General features: G+C 41.1%; 1 protein-coding gene across 1 annotated transcript in view; it reads left to right on the forward strand.

The window, feature by feature from the left end:
• The window catches only part of SORBS1 (sorbin and SH3 domain containing 1), a 66,537-nt gene that overhangs the window by 17,229 nt on the left and 27,103 nt on the right, over window positions 1-22,205 (forward strand). Inside the window, exons 7-14 of the mRNA XM_010138248.1 lie at window positions 2,275-2,304; window positions 5,916-6,091; window positions 6,859-6,922; window positions 12,507-12,558; window positions 12,672-12,797; window positions 14,731-14,845; window positions 18,098-18,181; window positions 22,019-22,084. Coding sequence (XP_010136550.1) covers window positions 2,275-2,304; window positions 5,916-6,091; window positions 6,859-6,922; window positions 12,507-12,558; window positions 12,672-12,797; window positions 14,731-14,845; window positions 18,098-18,181; window positions 22,019-22,084 — 713 coding nt within the window. The remainder of the gene's footprint in view (window positions 1-2,274; window positions 2,305-5,915; window positions 6,092-6,858; window positions 6,923-12,506; window positions 12,559-12,671; window positions 12,798-14,730; window positions 14,846-18,097; window positions 18,182-22,018; window positions 22,085-22,205) is intronic.

Genomic DNA, 22,205 nt, shown 5'->3' on the forward strand with positions numbered 1-22,205 from the left:
GAGTCTGTGAGGTATCTCATTTTAGTGCATTTTTTTCAGCCTTTATTAGTCAAACTTGTAATTTGCAAGAATCTTATTGAACTGGTTCGACAAGGCATCTTAGTCATAAATCTGTATTGACAGATGTTGCATGCAGTAAAATCCCATATGAGTCTTCACAATTTTCTTTTTCTGGCATTATTGTTGAGTTGACAGAGAGATGTCCCAGCCATCACGCTGGTGCTTTTCAAAAGTTGTCACGTTTGCTTTCTTCCTTGTCCTGTGGAGTTTCCTTTGTATTCCAAAACATACTGAGGATGAATATTAATGATGGAATGAGCTGCTGTCTCCATAACTGCTCTCTTTAGAGAGAAAACTGCTCTAAAACTCTTTGGTACTATTTATATGAACATGCTAATTTTCAAGCATCTGACCTCAGTTGTTGTCATTCAGCGTAGTCCTTAGTGTTGAAGTGGAAAGTATTTCTCCATCAGGCAGTAGGACATCAGACTTTTTTCTCTTCTCCTCCTCCTCCTCTTTTTTTTTCAGATGTAGAATGGAAATAGTAATAATATGTGTCATCTCTTCTGCCCTTTTATTAAGAGTTCCATGGTGCCTATTTGTTCTAAAAGAACAAGGTCTTTGTAAGGATTGTTTATGTACCTCAAAACCTGTTTTTGACTCTGAAACATTCTGTTAATTCCTTTACTTCCCTTATTTTCTTTCACTTCCCAGCATATGTGACATACTCACTAGGTGTACACGTTCTTAGTCTTCCATCATTTTACGTGTCAAGGGTTTCTTACAGTTCCTTATGCTTCCATTCCTGTGGAGGCTTTATCCCAGTATAGCATTAAGATTTCTTTTTGCTGAGTAAGATTTATGCTTGTAAACAAGTCGCTTAGGATCCTCTTGTTCATCCCTAGCACCAAGTAAGAATTTCTTCCCTGAATGCAGTTCTCCTCAATGAAGGTAATGGCTGAAGCTGATACCATCCACGCAACTCTTCTCTTTTCTCATAACACAGTAGCCTACTCCTGATGGCCTTCTTGGAAGAGTGAAACCTGCAGCAGGTGGCTCGCATCTACTTTTCATGCTCAGATTGCTAACCCTTCCTCTTACCATTCCACAGAGAGGTTTGTTTCGTATGTTGACAGCTATCAGGTGAGCATAATGAGCATGAGCAGTTTGCCATCCATGGTTAGCAGCGCAGAAGTGCTGGGGTTAAAGGACAAAGATCATATGTATTGGTGAGGGAGCTGTACTTAGTGAGGAGAAATATTGGTCTCTCTTGCTGAGATGATGCACTGAGTAAAAATACCTAGTGAAGGTGGGTTTTGCTAGCAAACAACATACACCTGGAGGATTGTTTCCTACTGCAGACTTGCTTGGTTATTGTCCCGCACCACCCCAAAGCACAGTTATTTCCTGGGCAGGCATTGCATGGCATGGTTGATTATGAATATATAACAGGCGTGATTAATATATTAAACTTTTGACATCTTTGCATTTACAATATGAGCTTTCAAGAGTGTTTGTATTTTGTATGTCAAACAATAGTTTATTGTTTTCAAATGGCTTTCGTGCTCTAAATAAAAGCATTATTTGCTACGGAGTAGAAAGAGCAGAGAACAGAGAGCTAAGAATTCTTGGGTTATTCCCAGCCATGGCTTGGGCAAGTCATTTGGGCATCCCTTTGGAAAGCAGCATCAACTTTAGGGTGCTGAAGATACCACAGGTGTCCCAGTCTGGGAACTCAGTAATGAAAGGCCCTGAATCAAGGGGACTGCTGTGAGAATCGAAGTCTTAACCAAGCTGCGTCTGTGTGCAAATCACTGAATCTGTGGCTCTCTGGTATGTGATGAGACTCAGCAAGCACCAGTGACTTGATCTTTTCATATATCCCTTTGAAATGCTACAGCATTCATGCTAATGGTAACAGAGTTAGTTATCAAGTTATTTGACTCTGTGAGTCTTTACTGTTTTCTGAATTGTCTCCTGTCCAGCTTTTTTCATCCTCTGATGTTAAGGAAAAAAGAAATGCTTTTTGCAAATATATTGGTCACTGCATCATGGGATTTATATTATTCCACAAGGCTGTTGTGTGGAGAAGGAACTGTGGGCTGTCACTTTGGCAGGGTATTTGAAAACAGATTCTCTCCAGCAGCTGCTGCTGTTCTGTCTACAGCGTATTTCTTGCCTGTCAGAAATGCAGCACCAAAGCGAGTACGTGCTGTTTATGTCTCACCCGTTTGTTCTGTATTTCTTTTTGTTTTGTTTCTTCCTTTACCACAGAACAGCAAAAAAGGCTTAGTAGCCTGGCAGGTATGATGCAAAAGGTCTGCTGCCCCCCAACTGCTGCCTCTGCTGGAGCAAAGCTGCTGCTTTGATAGCTTGTGGAGTGCCTTTAGCAAATACACTTCCCAGGAACTGGGGAAAAAAAAAAAAATTAGTCTTTTCTCCAAATGCTACCTGTGTGGCCACGTGTTAAGATACCAAAACTCTAAATTACTCATCTGTTCCTCCTGAATTGTAAGACTTACGTAGTTAGACTTCTAGTTATCTTTGGGGCTGCCTTTTGAGCTTTTAGGTTTATTCCCTTGGGACGTATTCTCAACTTTCTCTACAGAGCCATTAGGGTTAGTCTTGCTCGTGGTGAGGGGAGAGGAAGAGAAATAAAAATCAGTATCTGCATGACTCTGAGAGCAGAATATTTGAGACAGATGCAAGACATAGATGATAACATCGTAATGTGCAAGTATGCATGTGTGCTGCCGCCCTTGTCTCCCCAAGCAGCAATCTGCTTTTGCAATGGGTGTGAGGGTCTCTCCTTGCAAAAAGAGCACGTTGTTTCCATGGTCATCTTTCTCTCCCCACACCCCAAATAGAAGTAACTCAGTCTGCAGTGGGCGTTATAGAAACAGCGATTATGTTTACTCATACTGTTATTCTTCGGTTATGTCCTTAGTGGCGTAAGTGAAGAGGTGGGAGAGAAGAGAGTCACAGAGAGTGCCTGAGCTCTTTAAATATCACAAATAGAAACACAGGGCAGCCAATACTGTGTGCTCTTGCTCTGCAGTGTGGGCCCTGGACTAGTGGAGCATGTCCCTGAGGACACCACCTGCCCATGAGGCAGCTGTTGACCTGGTCTGATTTCATCCACCAGGTTCCTTCAGCTGCAGTGCCAGCCTGTCCCTCCTCTCTGCTGCCACCCTGCTGAGGTGACGTGCTGCATAACAGTTTACAGAGGTTTCTCTCAGCTCCTTCTCTTAGTGTAGGTGGTGTTTCATCGCACACCACTCAGCTGTGATTTAATGCTTGCCTGCAAGCCCAGGCAGAGGTTTCCTGTTGGTTTTTGCTTTTGCAAGGTGTTTTTCCCTTCATTATCAGGAATTCCGTTGTCACAGAAGTAAAACGCTCTTAATGAGCAACCCCACATATTGCTGCTGCTCTTGGAAAAGAATGGCTCAGGTGCCATGGAGTGTGCTGACTGGTGCAGTCTGGTTATTTGGGCAATTTGGCACCAGATTGGGCTCTCTGATTTTTAAATAGCTTGAGGTATATACCTCCTTAGAGTCTTTTGAATTCCATGGAGCCACGTAAGTAAGCGTGAAGTTTAGCCATTAGTCTCCAAGTTGTAGGGTGTAATAGGAAATCTGTAGTGAAAGGTGTCTACTTTAGTTCCTCCCTCTGCAAAAACACCCGTGCAGCAGGTGTCTGTGTTTGCACTATCATCTCCGCAGCCAGTGTAGCCCAGCAGCTAAGCTGGTCCTCTTGGCTGAGTCCTATGGGCTTAGGAGGTATTTACCTGGTAGGGTGCTCAGCAGAGAGCTTGCCATAATACAGCTCGTGCTGTCAGACAGAACTTTCCAGTCTCCAGGTTTGTCAGCCCAGCAACTTCAACTAGTTGTAAGTGCAATCCAGAAAATATTTTTGACAGCTCCTTCAAAGTGCATTTAACTGCCTGGTAGTTTTCTTCGTTTGGGGTTTGGTTGGTTGTTTTTCTTCTTTTTTTTTTTTGTGGGTATTCTTGTTAGTTTAGGTTGTTTTGTTTTGTTTTCCCTGGCAATGCCATGCTAGATAGCTTCCAGACCTTCATGTTATAATATTAAAGGTGTGAATTCACAGGTGGGAGGTGGCTGGCACAGGCCAGATGGTGGGTTTTATTTTTGCTAAATCATCAGAATAAAGATTTTGCTTAGATTGTGGGTGTGGCACTGGCAAATCAGATTGTGATACGTTTACCTTGTTGTTTATTAGGTATTTTGAATATTATCATCATAGTTTCAGATGGGGTCCATGTGGCAAGCAGCCAACCACTTTTTTCCAGTGCAGGGAGCTAGGGAATCAAAGAGAAATAATATATATTCACCAGTCGTCCTGTTAGAGGAGGGCTCTGTGACCTTCTTTGGCATTGAATTCTTAGCTTGCAGAAAATAATGACTTTTTGAGACCAGAAGCTCAGGACTGGTAACATCAGCAGTGACAACAATGGAGGAAAACTGTGACCTTTCCTAAAGTTTGCATCTTCATCCACATCTGAAAAACCGCTTCCTTTGGGTCTTCAAGGTCACAGAAGAATGGTCTAGTTTCATTTGCTCTTTCCATGCTCTGGGGCCTAGTTACAAGTTTAGTAATGAAAATGGAACAAATACTTCCTACAAAATTAAAAGCCCTGTACACCAGGGACATGAAAGGACCAAGAGACGGTGCATGCACATTCACAGAGAGGGGAAAAAGATGAAAATGCTAATCAAGTATGTAATAGATGCTTTGCCCCTTTTTGAACATTTATAAACATTTCATTTTTACTTGAAGAGGAGGAACAGTTGAAGTTTGATATAAATTTCAAACCAACCACTCAAATGCAAATCCTTCATGTACTGAGTTTCACAGTGCAGAATTGTGTTTGCTCAAGGTACCAACAGACCAATGCTTTGTTATGCACGAGCCTTTCCTCTGCTAACTGCCCCTTTCAGATTTCTGCAGATTTAATGGCTTTGAGCAGTATAATGATGTGCATGTGAATAAACATATCTTTCTGTCTCCCTCTTCAATGCATGCAGTGATGTAAAAAGGATAGGACTTGGCAAAGTCTTGATGAGGCAGACTGTAAAATCACAGATGTTTCCTTCCCAGAAAATCCACATAGAAAATGTCCTCAGCAGAGCCTAAGGGTCGCTGTGCTTCAGCTCTGCAGAGCATACCAGAGCTTCAGAGCAACCTGATCTCCTTTGGTTCCTTGGCCAGTCGTGGTGGTGGTGCCTACTGCTATGTGTGGGAGTCAGTTGGGCAATGTCCATGAATTTTAGGTGGGAGCAAGGTGGTCTGGAGCAGTCAGTTGTTTCCCCCCATCTTTGTGCAGACTCATGTGCAAGTGGAATCATATGTATGCTGAAACAGTGGAATTTGTTGTTTACAAACTCTGGCTAGGGAACAGAGATTAATTGGAAGCATCATATACTGACTGTAACAAATGGGATTGTCAGGCAGATGAGTGCAAGCTGTTAAAAAGTAGTGCCCCACTATCGTGTAGGATGCTCTGTTAGATTAAAATTACCAGCAGAAAAAGATTATCTAGAAGACTGTATCACTGATGCTTTTCGATAGAGATTGCAGAGTCACCAATTAGTCAAAAAAGACACAAAAATGCAACCCCCAAATAGTCCTTGAAACCAGAATTTTCCATTGTTTTACTTAACAGCTGACAGCATCATGAGATATATGAAGGTTGCTACCTGAGAAATGCTAGCTTGATTTTGCTGGCATCAAACATTTTCTTGGCAGATTTCCTTCAGTCCAGATGCTAAGCACAGCTAGCAGTGACACAGTCTGTCTCATCAACTACTTGCTAGGACTTTTGCCTTGAAAGAGTGGAATATGGTGATGTGGTGAAATGCTGGCATGAGATAAGAATCCCCCGTTGTCATTTCCAGATTCAGTGCCAGACAGACTAGTTTCTGATAGAGTTGATTCGGCACTCGTACGGGACAAGCCAGTTCAGGAGGCGGTGCCAAGTGAGAAGAGGGCAATGGAGGAGAAGAGAAGCATTGTCAAGAGTCCTCAGCACATGCCTGATACCTCCGTCGATGATATTGGGATTCCATTGAGGGTAAGATAACACTGAGCATGTGGTCAGTGCACAAAACCTCGGCCAGATTCTGCCTACTTTAGGACTCAGGGAATTCACTAAAGCTCCAGAGACTGCAGAGGTCTAAGTTGCAAGTGTATTTTATTATGAATACTTCTATTTGCTATCGATGACCTGTTTTGCCTGCCTCAGAGGGGAAAAAAAATTAAAATTAGTATTTCTTCATCATATTTGAGAATACTGTTTTCTGCTCTTTTGTTTCATTCACAGCTAAGGGAGAGTTTTGTCTCATGTTAGCCATGTTAAAGGCAGAGATCTCTTTTATGCAGCATATAAGATCATTCAGTGTTCAGGGGAAATGATCATGAAAATAGTTATTCACCTATTCTTAGAAATGGTGTCTGGAGTGACTTGAACACTGAATGTTTCTAACTGTCCATTGAATACTTAGGAAAGTGATGTGTGTGACTAAAATGGGTGAAGTTTCTACTTCTAGATGTCAAATCAGATTAATATGCAAAACCTTCCAAACAATCTACAGTTCTACACAGGTTACAACCTACTCCTGCAAAGCTTGTCTATTACTGGTAACTTGAGTGAAGCCTGTAGCTTCATTACATATGAGATTGTATGTCTGAGTAAAAACATTCATATTTCAAAGTATTAATTTTGTATAGCTTTCATATAGCAGAGTGTAAAACTTTTTCTTTGCTGGAAGATTTGTAAGAAGTTTGAAAGGCTAGTAGACTTCATGGTTGTGATTACTTATGTGTGTATTTTTCCAATAGAATACAGACAGATCGAAGGATTGGTATAAGACGATGTTCAAACAGATCCACAAGCTAAATAGAGGTACTGTAACACAGATGGTTTTTATTTACTGTACCATTTACCAAGACCACCTTGATAACATTTTGTTTCACTCATGTGAAGAATTGTACTGGATATTATAGAAACACTTTTTATGTTAACTAGTGTTTGCTCTGCAGAACCAATGTATTTGAAATCTCTGAAGTCAAAGGTGAGAGTACAGTGCAGTCCAAAGAGAGGTCTGAATTTTTCTGGAAGGTGAACTGCAGTGCCCCCATGAAATCAAGAGTACTATTTGAGATCAGGAATCTGTTACTAATTCCATACTTAGAGAAGACAAATCCCTGAACTCCAGTTTCAGCTGCTAACCCCACCCCCCACCCCCCCCGCCCCACTTTTAAAGGACAGTGGGTTGTCCCTGAACCTGCTCTGTGCATAAGACAAAACTTTTTACGCTGTAAAGCTTTAGTGACTGCATAACAAAGCTTGATTTGAAGCTTACTGAAAGTTTTGTATTAATTTTTGATAAGTTCAGAATCTGATCTACACTTTTTCAAAACCTAAAATTTTCTCTTTTCAAAACCTAAAATTGAGGTGAGCACTTGTAAACTTTGTAGTGGTGCATTCTCAAGGGATCCCCTACTTTGGGGCACGTCTGTGCCTGGCGGCTGATACATTCATGTTCCTTCTTCTGTGTGAGAAATGGCTGCAGTAGCATTTGCAAACGGAACCGTCTGAACAGCCTGATGTGCAGGCAAATGCAATTCAGAACTGTGCTTGTATAATAAAACATAGAGCATGCAAACCTGGAGCTGTATTTGCCACTGCAGGTGCTGTTATGATGAGCTTTGTGCTTAGATGCTGGGTTGTACTGGATGGAATGAGAACAAGTTTCCTAATCGCAGTGCTCCTAACAGAGGCTCTTCAGCTCAGCCAAAGCCCATGCTTCAGAAGGGGGAGAATCAGTTCAGTCCCCTCCCCTTCCAGGGTCTCTCACAGGGCCCAGACATACAAGACAGCAATGAGCAAGAAGGCATCTGGGTTGTGTCTTGCTAGAATACCAGCATGAGAGGAACTGTTCTACAGTCAGCTTGTATGGATTCTTGTCTTGCCCTTCTTCCCCTTTAAATCTGTCCTCTCTGTTCTTTTTTGCAAATCATGTTCCTCTCCTTAGACACTCCTGAAGAAAACCCTTATTGCCCTACCTACATATTTCCTGAACTTCCTGAAATCCAGCAAAAAAATGAAGGTACCAGAAGTTTAGTCAGAGTATTTGTTGTCTTGTGCTTTGAGTTAACTGTACTATAGCACCCTAATAGTAACTAGATTCAGGTTCTAGATTTCCATTACCCACATGTTACACTGGCTGGAAATTCAGTTATGCCCAGTATACCTTCTTGCGTGGTGCATAAAATAACTAAGTATTTACTAATCCATTAATCTTTTTTTAAAGTATGTTGCAATTTACTCTAGTATTATTAAAGTAGGCAATAAAATCATGTGGTGATAGGAATTTGGGGGATGAAGCAGAACCTCCACTTCACTGTGGATAGTCTCAAAATCCACTGCTTTTCTCTGCTGCAGAAGACAATCCTTATTCTCCTACATACCAGTTTCCTGCGTCTACTCCTAGTCCTATCTCTGAAGGTAATAATAAAGGACCATATATATTTTTCTGCACAAATGCTGCCTTATCTGTTTATTTTCTTCCTGGAGTTTTTCTAGTTGCTGAGCATTATGCTGCCTCATAATGATTTGCTGCACTCTAAGCATTGCCTTGACTGTATGATGCCTTTTTGGCTTCGCAGTGCTCCTCTGGCTTTGTGACTAGTATTTGACTAATGCTACAGACCTGGGGTTTGCTTGGTTTTATGCGCTTATCAGTTGTATTTAGCCATGCGCGTGCAGTGACTATTTAACATGCCTAGAATGCTGACTTACATGTAAACATGTGATTTAACTGAGACTTCTCCCACCCCACCACCCTCCTTTTGGATCAATACTTTTGTCTAATTATTTACTTCTAGTTTTGAGTATTAACACAGTATTAGGGCCAGACCCAAAATGCCATTGAAGTCTATTGGTAAAAAGGTTGCTTGCTTCAGTGGGTTTTGGATCAGTCCCTCAATATAGTCTTTTAAAATAAATATAATCTGGTAACGTAGGTTCAGGGCTGGCCTTAGGTGCACTTGGCATATCTAGGCAAGGACAGAGTTCGACAGTCTCATCAGCACATATTGCAACTTGAAATAACACTCTATTTACGTTATCCTCTCTGTGTGCTTTGCAGATTCTTTGCACAAACCAGAATCCTTTGCAGTCACATTTCAGGGATGGTGAAATAGCATCTATTGCAGTGATAATCTGTACTGATGAGCATATGTATGAAAGCACTTACATATGAGAAACACTGGGATTTGCTGCACACACTGGACTTACAGACGTTTCCTGATTGGGAAACTGTTGTTGGTGACAGCCTTGTTGGCTTGGTACTTTGGTGTCACTTTAGATCCTGCAATTTAGAAACTTGCCTACTTAGCCTGTACCTCAAGCCAACCCTGATGAGACTATTAATTAACTATTTAATTAAATGTTTATATTGAACATCTGGTCGGTACTGTGTAAGAAGAAGCATACAATATGGATTCTAGCTGAGATGCTCAAAGAACACTAGGAGATATAAGGTGCATTCAACTGTCAAAATGAATGTGGACTAGTGTCATACAGGTATCTAAGACACTTGCTTAATTTTTGGTGAATCCTGTAGGTGAAGAGTCCTGTCTTGCAAATCATAATGCAGTGTAAATTATTTCCTATTGGAAGAATGGTATGTGGGTATGGTTGAGGGATAAACAAAGAGTCTCAGGAATTTTACAGAGATTCTATATTAGTTTACAGAGATTCTACTTTATTGCTCTTGTTTGAACAAAGATAGTTTGCAAAATCAATTATGATAATATAGTAAGAGTCTGGTTTTCCTTATGCACTTAAAAATGAGCATATAAAAGTACTATGCTGGTTTAGGTATTTGAAATTTTATTGGATCAAACATTTGCTTTCATTCTCAATATGCTGGGAAATGTTTCTCTAATATTTGCTTGGATTCTTTTCCTGAAAAGGAAACCAGAGTATCTGATGGATTGGAGTGTATGTTTCACATTTAGAAAATATTTCAAAGTTATATACTAAATGGCAAAGTGTTTATATGGAGATGGGTTGAAGCCTCAATTGCATACATTCAGGTGTCACGGTTTTTTGCTTTGGCTTGATTCATAGGATCTCCTAGAAACATCAAGATTTGGACTCCCCTCTAAAATACCTTTAGAGTCTCTAGGAACATAGAGAATATGGCCAAACCGTGGTAAAAAAGCCCCTGCAGATTCCCTAGGAACTACAGGGGAACAGCCTCTTCTTGCCAAAGGAATCAGATTTTGAAATCACAAACTGGTTGATACCCTGCTCCACTAAGGAGGGTCCCACGGAGAGAATGCAGCCCTGAGAGCCAGGAGATTTTGTTTTAATGCTCATCCCTGATTTACTCTTTATCCAGTCCTTCCAGATTTCTGAGTTTCAGTTTTCCTTGCTGTAAAAAGGGAAGAAATGCAGATGCTCTTCTTCATAAGAGACTTGAAGAAACAAAACAAACCTGTTTCTTTTATTATTGTAGATTTAAAAATATAAACAACTGGAAAATAGCTCTTACCTGACGTTAATTTTTTATGGTATGGCCTTCCTGTCTGAATGATGAGCTGTAACGAATATTGGTATTTCTCTTCAATTAAGTAAATAAACTTTTTCATTGATCTCCGTCACTAAATAAGACTATGAGAGGTGGATGGCTGTGAAGATAGTTTTAGGCATTTGTTCATCTGCATTCATAGGGTCCAAGAGTTTTGTGATTTACATATTCAGATTTTGTTAACTGAATAAACTCAACTTGTACACAGGAATATGAATTAGTTTTGTCAAGAATTCAGTGTAATAATATTACATAAATATTTGTGTTATGTCATTTAGGTTTAAAATACAGGAATTGGCCTGAAAATTGACCTTTGCTGTTTTTTAACCTGAAAGTTAAGAAAAGCACAGCACAGTCAATAAACATCTGTTTGAAACTTAAACCTTCTAATTCATTCACCAAGAGAACTCAGCAGAGAGGCTGAAAGTAAAGACTTCTTTGAGCCTTTCTGAAAGGCTTGATTAAGGCTTGAGTGCAATTCCAGGTTAGCTGTTAGGCAGATTTTTTTTTCCCCAGCAGATGAGATTGGCTGTAGCAGCTGATTGATGTCCTCCTCAAGAAAAGATCTGGAAATTGTTTCAATCTGTTGATCAGCATCATTAAATTCACTTAGCAGTTTTTTAGTATGGTCTTTCTTATCTAGATTGTTCTAGCTTCATCTATTTTTCTGTCGTATCTCTGTCACTTTTGTGGTTTCTTCCCAGAGGTATTAGTAATACCTTTGTTCACAGTTCTCTTTGCACCCATTGCATCGTACTTTCCTACATTTTGCTTTGAAAATCCTGTAAATGTCTCATACACATCCCAATGAGTTTGAACTCTCATCAGCAGAGAAAGGTGATGGGCCTGTAGGTCTGGTTTCCAGGTCTGATCCAAACTCCCACCCGCTACTGCCTGGAATTCACTGAAGATTCATTCCGAAGCCTGTTGAAGATGGTGAAAAACACCACTAGGTTTTTGGTCAAGACAGTGTCTGTCTGGCATAACCTGTAGAGTGGGGGTCGGCAACACAGCCATCCTCCCATCTTCTTTTTGGGCACATCTACCTTGTGCACTACTACAGTACCACGTTTTGTTTGAATAAGGCAGTATGTGGTTCCATGGCCCAAGGCAGCAGTTGTGTCCTAGGAACAACATTGCTGTGTTGATGCAGTATAACACTTCAGCTGCGAAAGAGAAGGTTGTTCAGCTGGGGACCAGACCACACCACTCAGTTATACAGATGTCATTGCTAGCTCTTTCAGAGCTGCTTGAATATGTCTGTTGCACTCTATAGACACATCTTTCCTATTTAAATAGTAAGCTCTTCAGAACAAGGACAGTATCCTTGTGCCTGTGTACTTGTGTGTCTTGTGCCAGGAAAGTAATCTGTACTTAAAAGATAATCTGAGTCAGTGACCGTACTTCAACTTGGTGTGCAAGTTAATACAAGGGAGATGTCCCAGCGGTCATTATACATGATTGGAAGCAGGACTTCTCAGCTCAGTTACTGTGTCTAGTGTCTATGGAGTTATTTTAGACGTATGCTATGGCTTTTAGAGCCTCCATTTATCTTTCAGCTTTGGATGAAATGGATCTAATAACCCTTGCTGTAGAGGAGTTTTGTGATAGAAGGTGTTTATTTTCTGAAGTGCTTTAAGAGCCTGGAGAAGGGTGTTAGTGTAAGCAGTACATTAATATTTATATTTATATCTAATCTAGGAATTACATTTAAATGCATTTTAAACCTCATTGGGATTTTCTTTTCTAGGATCCTCTCCCTGTGGTAAGTACTGAGCATATCACTCAAATTATGGTGAATGTATTAGTAGAAGAAATGAAAAGGGTCTCTGGTGCTGCTTCTTTGGAGTCCTTTTAGCTCACTTGCAAAATGCTTTTGTCTTTCAGATGAAGATTCTGATTCATACTCTCCTCGTTATTCCTATTCTGAGGACAGTAAGTAATTCACATTTCTTTTATAATTTGTCAAATAGAAAGGGTGTGTAAAGCATGTATTTATTTGCCTTTACCCAGCTCTCTAATATCCCTATATTTGACTTAACCTACAGGCAGAACCCAGCTTTCAGTTCCCCGCTCCAAGAGTGAGATGGACAACATTGATTCAGAGAAGGTTGTTAAGAAATCTGCCACTTTGCCACTGCCAAACCGTACTTCATCGCTGAAATCAAGCCCAGAAAGGTGACCTGAACTAAGATATGTCTGGATCAGTACTGGAAGAATCTCTGAAAACTGTGAATGAGAAGGAAACAAAAGTGACCTACAAATCCAGTTAAACTTTTTTGGGGAAGCGGAGATGTAGTGTTGACGCTGGGTATTCTACTAGGTAGCAGTGAACCTCTTCATTGACACAGCCCAGTCCCTCATTTTGTATGTCTTGTTTTACCAGGCATCACGCAGACTATTGCATAGTTTCCTGCCTAGATGAGGAGTGTTTCCCTCTGTGTCATGCCTATCTAGTGCCTACCACAGAGGCACAGTGGAAACTCTTGGCTCTGTGTGACACTGTAAAGGCACCTCAGAAAAAATGCAAGTTGCAATAATTGTGGAGAAGCAAAATTTGGATTTATATTGAGCCTTGGTAAAAGTTCTATTACATTTTTCCATCTCTGAGGAGTCCCACTCACGTGAACTTTATTGGAAGTAGGTTCTGGTTAGCAGTGTCATTTCTGGTCTTTCGAGATGACTTCCCTCCTCTTTTTTCACTTTGTTTATTACTATGTATTTTAAACCTTTTTGTAACAGTAACGAATGCATTTACCAAATGAAGGGAAAGCAGAATGAGCAATATTTTATGTCCTTCTGAATTCTCCCAGCACTTGAACTGCTCCTTCCTCCCTCACCAACTTCTACAGGCTCTTAATGTTTTTCACTTGCTGCCTCAAATGAGCAATGCCATAATGTGAGATTGCCAATTCAGTGAGCATCTCAGGCCACTGGATCAGGAGACAAAGTTTGCTGATAGAGTAAGTCCTCCTTACATAGGGATTGAAGGCATAGTACATTGGAGAAAACTCTTGCAATAATTAGCTTCCTATTATCTGGTGACAAAAGTGTTTCACCCAGGAGAAGTTTCTCTGGCGTTGGAATATTAAGCAATCAAGTTTCCTCTAAATAGCAAGATTTAACCTTGTTGAAATTTGTATGCTGTGGGCCAGTCATTTTGGCTGTCATCTTGCCTTAGTTTTAAGAGAAAAAAAAAAAAAAGAAATTGTTTGTGTCTCCTAAGCCAGTGGAGAGATTTTGGGCCACTCAGTGGGTTGCTCCTACCCTAAACCAGATCAGCAGGGTAAGTGGGATGAAATCTGGAGCAGCTGTTTTGGTTAGATGCCTCATTTCTATTTGGTGAGTGCTAGGTGAGATGAATCCCCATACAGTGTTGCCCATCAAAGGGAACATATCAAGAGCAAGATAAGAATTTGTTTGTCAGCTTAAATGGACTGATTTCTGGGCTTTTTCAGGGGCGTTGGTTATTCTGCGTGAGGTATTCGTATATACTGCTTTCTGTAGGAGCTGGGCACTGGCACTGAAGTGTGCCAGTGTGTATGCTGCACAAAATTATAGTGGTTTGGATAGTAAATAGACTGTTCTTAGCCATCTTTAGGTATACCAGTCTGAAATAATTCATTCATGTCTCTAGAAAAGACACCCCTTTCTCTTGAACCCCAGAGCGCCCCAAGAATCCAGAGCAGTAGTAGTCGGGTAATCAGTGATGTGGCTAAAATGAAGAATTTTAGCAAAAGGGATTTAATCTGAGTTCTGGACAAAATCTGGACATGTTCGTATTTGTGAGTTTAGTTGAAGCCCATCACTAAGAAGCTATTTCTAATCAGGAAAGATAAGAAAGTCTGGAATTTTATTGAAAGTATTTGGAAGAAACCTCTTCTGGTCCAATGGTTTCAGCAGCTGAGCTGTATCAAACTCTGCCTGCCATAGATAAATATATACCTGGAACCCCGTCTGAACTGTTCCTCTTGGAAACAGATTGCTGTCCTAGATTAAAAAAACTAGCCTGATTAAACCATGATTAACGAGGAGAGGCACCTGTTAAAAGGAAGTGCTCTTCTCCACAGAAACCACAGTGCTTTGGGTTAATCGATCTCTCTTTCCTCAGGACTGACTGGGAGCCTCCGGACAAGAAGGTGGACACCAGAAAATACCGTGCAGAGCCCAGGAGCATTTATGACTATCAGCCAGGAAAGTCCTCAGTTCTGAACAATGAAAAGATGGTAATGCTTGTTTATATTATCCTAGTTTGCGGCTTTATCCTGTGATTGTAAAATACTCCCTAAGCACTCATCCGGTTCTATTCAGGTGCGATTCCTTAGGCTTACATTGCAGTGCTCATGTGATGTATTTCCTGTATATTTTGTTTTCAAATCTGTTTCACATAACTTCCTAACGTTTTTGTTCTTTATAAAGCCAAGAGCCAGGGATATTGAGAGGCTTCTTTCCTTTTGGGCATGTCGTTTTCTGTGTTAAGTATGGATCACTAACCCTAGTTTTTAATCCATGTTTGACACTGTGACCTGTTCAGCAGCTGTTTTGCCAGCTGTACTTTTTCTAGGGCACGGCATTAGTTGATGCAGGAGGGTTGAAGACATTATGCAACAAAATGGGCTGATTCAGTTTCTATGTTCCTCTGATGCTTAAAACTCTGAAGAGCCAATTTTTGGAGTGCCCGTGCTGTGCCTCAGGGGATGCCTCTGAGGTGCATTAGGGCATGGCCATCTCCTCCAGGCTGCTTTTGTCCTCAGCTGGATCTCACTGTTTCTGTGGCAGGGGTGGCAGAACTGAATGCGAGCTGGCTTCCCAGCTATGCTGATGTGTAACCTGAAGTATTAAGTGACCTTTTACCAGTTCCAGTTTGAATTAGTAAGTAATGCTGTCAATCATGACAGCTAGGGGACATACAATAGTCTTATTCTGCAGGCTTGGCTGATAATACTTAGCAGGGGACAGGGCAGAAAGGTGGTGCTAACCTTGTCAGACTGTCCTGCATGAATCACCACGGCTCCCTTAAGGTGTCCTTCAGTGGTACAACTGTGACACTAAGTGCTAGAAGACACTGAATGAGGTTACTAGTGAATAGTCAGTTTGGTACATAAAGATATAATTGTTCTATATAGGCATTAATTTGAAGGATTCAATTAGAAGAGCTGATTGCATGCAAGATTCCACTTGTAAACTGGACTTTATGCCATGACAGCTAAGGCATTGATCCATGCATGGTGTAGGTAAGGGAATGCTTCTGGAAAACCTTCCAAGGATTTTACACAACATTGAACAGCAATTTAAATCAATAGAAATGTGGAAATCGAGTCTGATCTGGGACCTGATGTTTCTCCTTAGTATTTTGTTGGGTTTTCTTTTTTCCTTCCAAGTGCATAACTTTTTGAAGATCCTGCAACCAACTTCTTTTCACACCTGTGTCCCTTCATTGACTTCAACAAAGTTGCTCCTAATAAGAGCATGACCCTAGAGCCTGTTGAAACGGGCATTGGATTATTTTCTCTTGATCCTGCTAGGGCCATTAGAAATCTTCCTCAGCCCACTAAAAAAGTTCCAGTGAGGAGTGGTTTGGACATGGTATGATAACTCCATTCGTGCAGTCCCTCCTGGAACAAGATTCTGCTGACTTAAGTATCAATTTTGTCTCACAGTAAACAAGATTAAAGAGATTAAAGCCAAGATTAAACTTTGTGGCAAAAGGCCTACTTCTTCTGTGTACTTTAAGCTTTTGCAAAATGTCTGTCATCACCGGTGGCACTGTTTACACGTTCAGACTTCATCACATACTTAATTGAACTGTTGAATCAGAGTCTAAAAGCCACAAGCATGACCGTCATCAGCATAGTAGAGAAAAAATTGTCTCATCAAAAACAAGAAGAATGTGATAGCTGGTTACTTCCAGTGTTATTTTTTGAGATTTCATTTCAAGGCATGGATCACAGAAGAAGGAAGGTCTTGCAACAGTGGCCTCATGGTCTCTATCAGTCTCCTTAAATACAATAGTAATACAGTGGTTAGCAACTAGATCTTTCAAGGAGATGGCAGGAGATTTGTCAATATCTCCTGGGAATCACACCCAGAGCTGTGACTATCAGAATCCAAATCCAAAATGATTTCAGAGCAGTGAAGAGCCTCCCATTGGCATCAGTGGGCTTTTGTTGTTGTCGTTTATGTAAAGGCAACTATATAACAAGATGAGAACTTTTAGTTGGTGTGCAGTAAAAAAAATGGAGGCATTGCTTCTATTGTGCTTTTAAGAAATATACAAATCTTCCTCCAGGCCATCGGAGATCAAACATGATGTAACCATTTATCTTTCAGATTTAAGCCTTGTCCCTCTTTTAGCATCAATCCTGAGCTCTTGTCCTAGAGCTTTTTTGGTGATGTCTAATGGCTGTGGCAGAGTCTGGGACATCTAGCAATGCCCTGTAGGACTGGTGGGAAGTGCCCCCTGCCTCAGTAATCCCATCACAGGACGATTTGCATCAGGACACTTTGTGTTGGAGCTCTGTGCATGCGTGTGGCTCATTTCTTGTTGTGATGGAGCCCTTGGTATCCCACTGGCATATCAGAAATGATGTGTTTATATTTTTAATGCATTGAGATCCATTATGTCAAGACTAGTACGCTGAAATGCAGGAAACAGCTAGATGTCTTTTGGGGAGTGGCTCCTCATAACCTGCAGCAATGGACTTTATTCTCTTATGTCACCAGCAGTGTTTTTAAACAGCTACAGCTATTTCAACTTTTGCTGTTTCATTGAAACAGATTGTATGAACCAAAGGGATTTTCCTTTTCAACCGTACTGTTTTCTGTCCTGTCTGATTTTCTTGTTGTAGTTTTGTCTGATTCTCCAACATTTATCTGTGGAAAAAAAAAAAGCAATACTTTCTCTCTATCCATCCCTTCAGAGATCTTCCAGGGATGCGCTCTCTCTGACTTGTCTCTCCTTTGATTTAAAAAACCACCTTTCACTCTGTTTGCAGTGTATAGAACAGGGTTTCTCACATATTCATGTGCTGTTAAAGATGCAGTATTTGATTCAGGTCTCACCGATCTCTCTTTTTAGCCAAATTAAAAAAACAAATTTAAAGTAAATGCAGCTTTGGACTCGGTGGTAGAGTCTGATAGTAGGACCAAAGGACTGGTTGTCTCCCAGCTCTACCTCCGAGTCTCCCTGTGACTCTGGCAAGCTGCATAATCTGTCTGTGTGGGTCTCCTGATCTGTAAAATGCAATTAATTCATATTCATCCTGCTCACAATGATGCCATTAGCTTAACTGATGTTGGCAAAGAAGTTCATGGCCTTTGTGAGAGAGGTGCTACAAAAATTCCAAATTATGAGGCTAAATATCTACATTTTAGAGTGGAAACCATAGGATCTGCATCTCTAACAGTCCCTTTCCGTGTATTCTTTGCATAATGTTATCCTTCTCTTTCTTCCATTCCCCTATCACCAACTCCTTTAGACTCGGGATATAAGCCCAGAAGAGATAGATTTAAAGAATGAACCTTGGTATAAATTCTTTTCGGAATTGGAGTTTGGGAAACCGGTAAGTTTGATAGTTCAATCACCAATGAAGTCAACCTGCCTCTTTTTTTAAATGATTGTCACATCTCCTTGCTAGGCCCTACACCCACAGCAGCTGCCTTACTCATTCAAAACTGTGATTGTTCACAACATCATTCTGGTACTGATGTAAAGCAGCTGCTCTGTGACCACTTTAAGTATTTGAAGAGTTTACAATCATTCCCCACCTTCCAGCCATATGTATCAATAAGGCAATATTTTTGAACCATAGTTCAAACTACGTTTTTGTTGTTAATGTTAGAAGTAATGCCCTTTTCTCATTATTGAGAATTATTTTCCTTATGCAAAACCCTTACTTTCCCTTTGCCTAACAAGACCTGGGATGGCTGGTAGGTAGTTTGAAGTCAAGGAGAATCGCTCATTTATTCCTGGCCTTGGCTTGTAAACTGTAGGACAGTAATTTCTAGCTATCTATAAACAGATCATGACCCTGTTTTCTGCTCGTTTCCTTATACATGTAGCTGCCCATTGTCTAAATGGGGTGCATCAGTCTGTGTTGAAAAGCCCTAACCATTCCCTGAAACCAAAGGAATCTGAGAACAGTGTGCTTTCTTTTCAAATCAAGCTGGGTTTCTATGTGTAGGGGCAAAAAAAAAAAACCAACCCAGCCATGACTTCCTGCTCTGGAAGATGACGAAGCAAAGCTTGATTATTCAATAGGACAAAGGACATTCTGATGAAGGGAGCATATCACTGGCCATGACTACTGGAAAAAATGTGACTTTAAAGGATTTTATGGCCTGGTTCTTACTGATTAAACACTATTAACTTAATTATTAAGTACTGTTTAATAAGCTACTCTTACTGCACCAGAAGGTCAGTATCATCCTCTCACAGCTATTCAAAGGTAGTGGTTGTTTCTTCTTTCTCCTTGAGGTCAGTTGTCAAATGCCCCAGCACACCATTTTTTGTGTACTGCTGAGATTTCCCTGCATGGACAACAAAACATAAATACATTTTGAAGTTCCTTACTGGCTTCAAAGGCAACTGCACATGTACACCAGAGAGCAGATTTTTTTTAAATCTAGTCTTTGTTCCCACAGAAGTGACGAAATTCCTCTGCACAGAATGTAGCTGCCTGAGGTTGGAAGCCTGGTCTGATCACATAATAGAAATAGTGTAATTTTTGTTTGAAAACCAATGCATACAGTGTCTGGATCATTCTATCATAAAAAACCTATGTTTTATAGCTATGGACTTTCCATCCTAAGCTAAAGAAGCAGCTTCAGCAGTGTTTGAGATGCCACCTCCTAACTTTTAGGCACTTGAAGTCAGGTATATCCCACCTCACTGAGGCTTTTAAGTGATGTCAGCGTAAGGATTCAACCCCTCACTGGTTGTCATGGTTTAAGGTTGCCACAAAGTGAGAAGAAACCCACTTCTCTTTGCTGCTGTGTAATGAATAGCCGTATGCTTTTGCAATGAATGAGGGTCTGTCGTCTCTATGATCGTTTGAGTCAGAGTAAGTTAAGAGAAAATGTGTCAGAGAAAGGAGGACATTTATGCCCTTGGGCCTTTCTAGGAGTGAGGTTGTATCTGTTCCTTAGAAGTGTGCCTTTGTACTTTTAGTTGTGGAGTCTTGGCCATACTGCAGAAGAGAGCATCTCGGGCTACACGAGCAATCTGTCTTGCTCAGCAGAGCATCTCTTTTGGTGACAAGTTCCCCACCTTGTTCAGGGCACTGTTGTTAAGGGTTGCTTTCTTACAGCTTGCCTTGAAATGACAGCCCATGTCAGCTTGCTCTAGCTCCAAAGCCATGCAACCATGCTCCTTGATCAACTATGACCTGTCCCTGTGAGGAACTCTGCGTAGTGCTTCGGCATCAGGCCCTTGAGTCCAGGATGCCATTTCCGGCTTCCACAGCTAGCAAAGCTCTCGCTGAGCTTCATTACCGTAGCCAGAAGAGCATGCTTTTTGTAGCTTTTCTCACTCTGGTCTTGAGAGGACCAGATTTTTGTGACCAGCTAGTGGCTAAGCCTCTTGCCTAACCAAAGAGTTTCAAGTGACATTTGCTTTTTTTCCCAGTGCTGGAAGCAATGTGTACTTCTACAGGCATGATTTCCCCTGGCTTTCTGGCTTTATTCGCAGCTATGTGATGTGGGCAGGCAACACCCTTGGTAAAAGGGAGCATAAGATTCTTGCCAGGCTGTGGGTGCTGCTCTCCAAAGACACCAGAATGACCAGGATAGGGCTTTCCCCATTGAGGAGAGCACATGTGCTTCCTAAGGCAGCTGAAGCCACACTTTTCTGGACCAGCATCCCAGGTACATTTCTGTAGGCAGGCTCATGCCCTGCAGACAGGTACATCAGTCTCTACAACATGGATTTTTTCCGTGCGCTGCTGAGACGGAATCCCCCACGTGCTCCTTCCTTCCTCACCTGTGGCTCCACTGTTCCATGGAGACTGTCCACAAAACTTGACGTTTGGTCACTCTACAGCTTGGTAGTCTTCTGCTGTGATTGCAGGATCACACACATGGGCATGTTCTTCCAGCCCTTCCTGAGACAGCACTGAGTAAGCTCTTTGCTATAAATGGAGAAGCAAGGGACTGGAAAAAGGTGTGCATGTCCTGCCTTCTCGCATCCTTTCCCTCACTTCCTCCCTCCAAACCTCAAACTTAAATCTTTGCAACACCATCTACCTCCCTGCAGCTGCTTACCTGTTTGTATCCACACAGTGTCTGTCCAAATGTAAAGTAGGACAGATTCAAACTACAGATCCAGGCAGTCTGGAAAGGAATTTGGACCAAGACCCAAGTGTTGTAGCTCAGTCTCACCTTTGATAAGCTGATACTCAGAGATTCCCTGTCAGTGACTTGGAGGCACTTCCATAATCTAGTCACGAAAGTCAGCATAGGATGATGGTAAGCTTGCCAGCCAACAGAGGTTATTTTTGTTTGGAAATGGAGCAAATGTATTCTGATTTCACAAAATAAGACCAAAGTCCCTTTGAGCACATCAGTGAGAGGTGCATATCTGGAGAAATGAGGATATTAGCCATTGTTTGGATAGGAGTGTCAGGACAAAGGTCTTTCACTTTGAATGATCCTCCCTGATATTTACATGTGCATCCAAACAGGAAAATCCTATTTTGAAATCGGCATTTTCACCTATAGGATGGATTTTAAATAACTAGTTCTCAAAATTCCGTGTCTCACACTCTCTCCACCAACCCCCCCCCCCCTTCCCAAACAACCCCCAAAACAGTGAAATAAATAACAACTCTGCATTCTCATTGCCCCACAATGCCACCACTGGAAATTCAGCCATTTGTTCACATGGTATGTATTCGTAGTCTGGTGGGGGTGGGAAAGATTCTCCCTTTCCTTTATCAGAGGTCCTTGTTTTAGTCTTTCCTTTTGAAAAGAAGAATGAGCAAAACAAATGCTTTTTATGACTGTGTGGTTTTTTCCCCTTTTTTTGTTTTGGTTTTGTGTTAAGAATGCTTTAACCACCAGCTATGGACTCCTTCTAGAGAGTCCAAAGTCCCTTAGAGCACCTCACAAAAGTAAAAATTTCCTCAAACACTACTGAAAACAGCCCCTTCCAGACTGCATGTGTGCTCCCTTTTGCCTCCCACAATCTCTGGATATTTGTGCTATAGCAGATTTGTCCCTCTTTCTATCTCTCTTTCTCTGTTGTGTTTGTGGTTTTTTTGTTTTGTTTGGTTTTAATTTCTTTCCAGTGTTGATGCAAAAGCCCTGTTGTATTTCCCCTCTGTTCTAATCCAGTTTCCATATTCTCTGTGATGTCTTTCCTTATCTTCATTTCCTCATTTCCTTCCTCTGCTTTCCATCAGCCTCCAAAAAAGATTTGGGATTATACTCCTGGAGATTGCTCTATCCTTACTAGAGAGGATAGAAAGGTAATCGTGTCTCACGTGCGTTGTACTACAGCATCTAGCGCGTATGTATGTGTGTATGCGGTTTTTCTTTTCCTGTTTTGTAGCATTGCTTGAGTTTTGTGTGCTTGTGAGTGATTTTTGT

Source organism: Buceros rhinoceros, unplaced genomic scaffold (genome assembly GCF_000710305.1).
Source record: "Buceros rhinoceros silvestris isolate BGI_N320 unplaced genomic scaffold, ASM71030v1 scaffold36606, whole genome shotgun sequence".
In the NCBI taxonomy this organism is placed as follows: Eukaryota; Metazoa; Chordata; class Aves; order Bucerotiformes; family Bucerotidae; genus Buceros; species Buceros rhinoceros.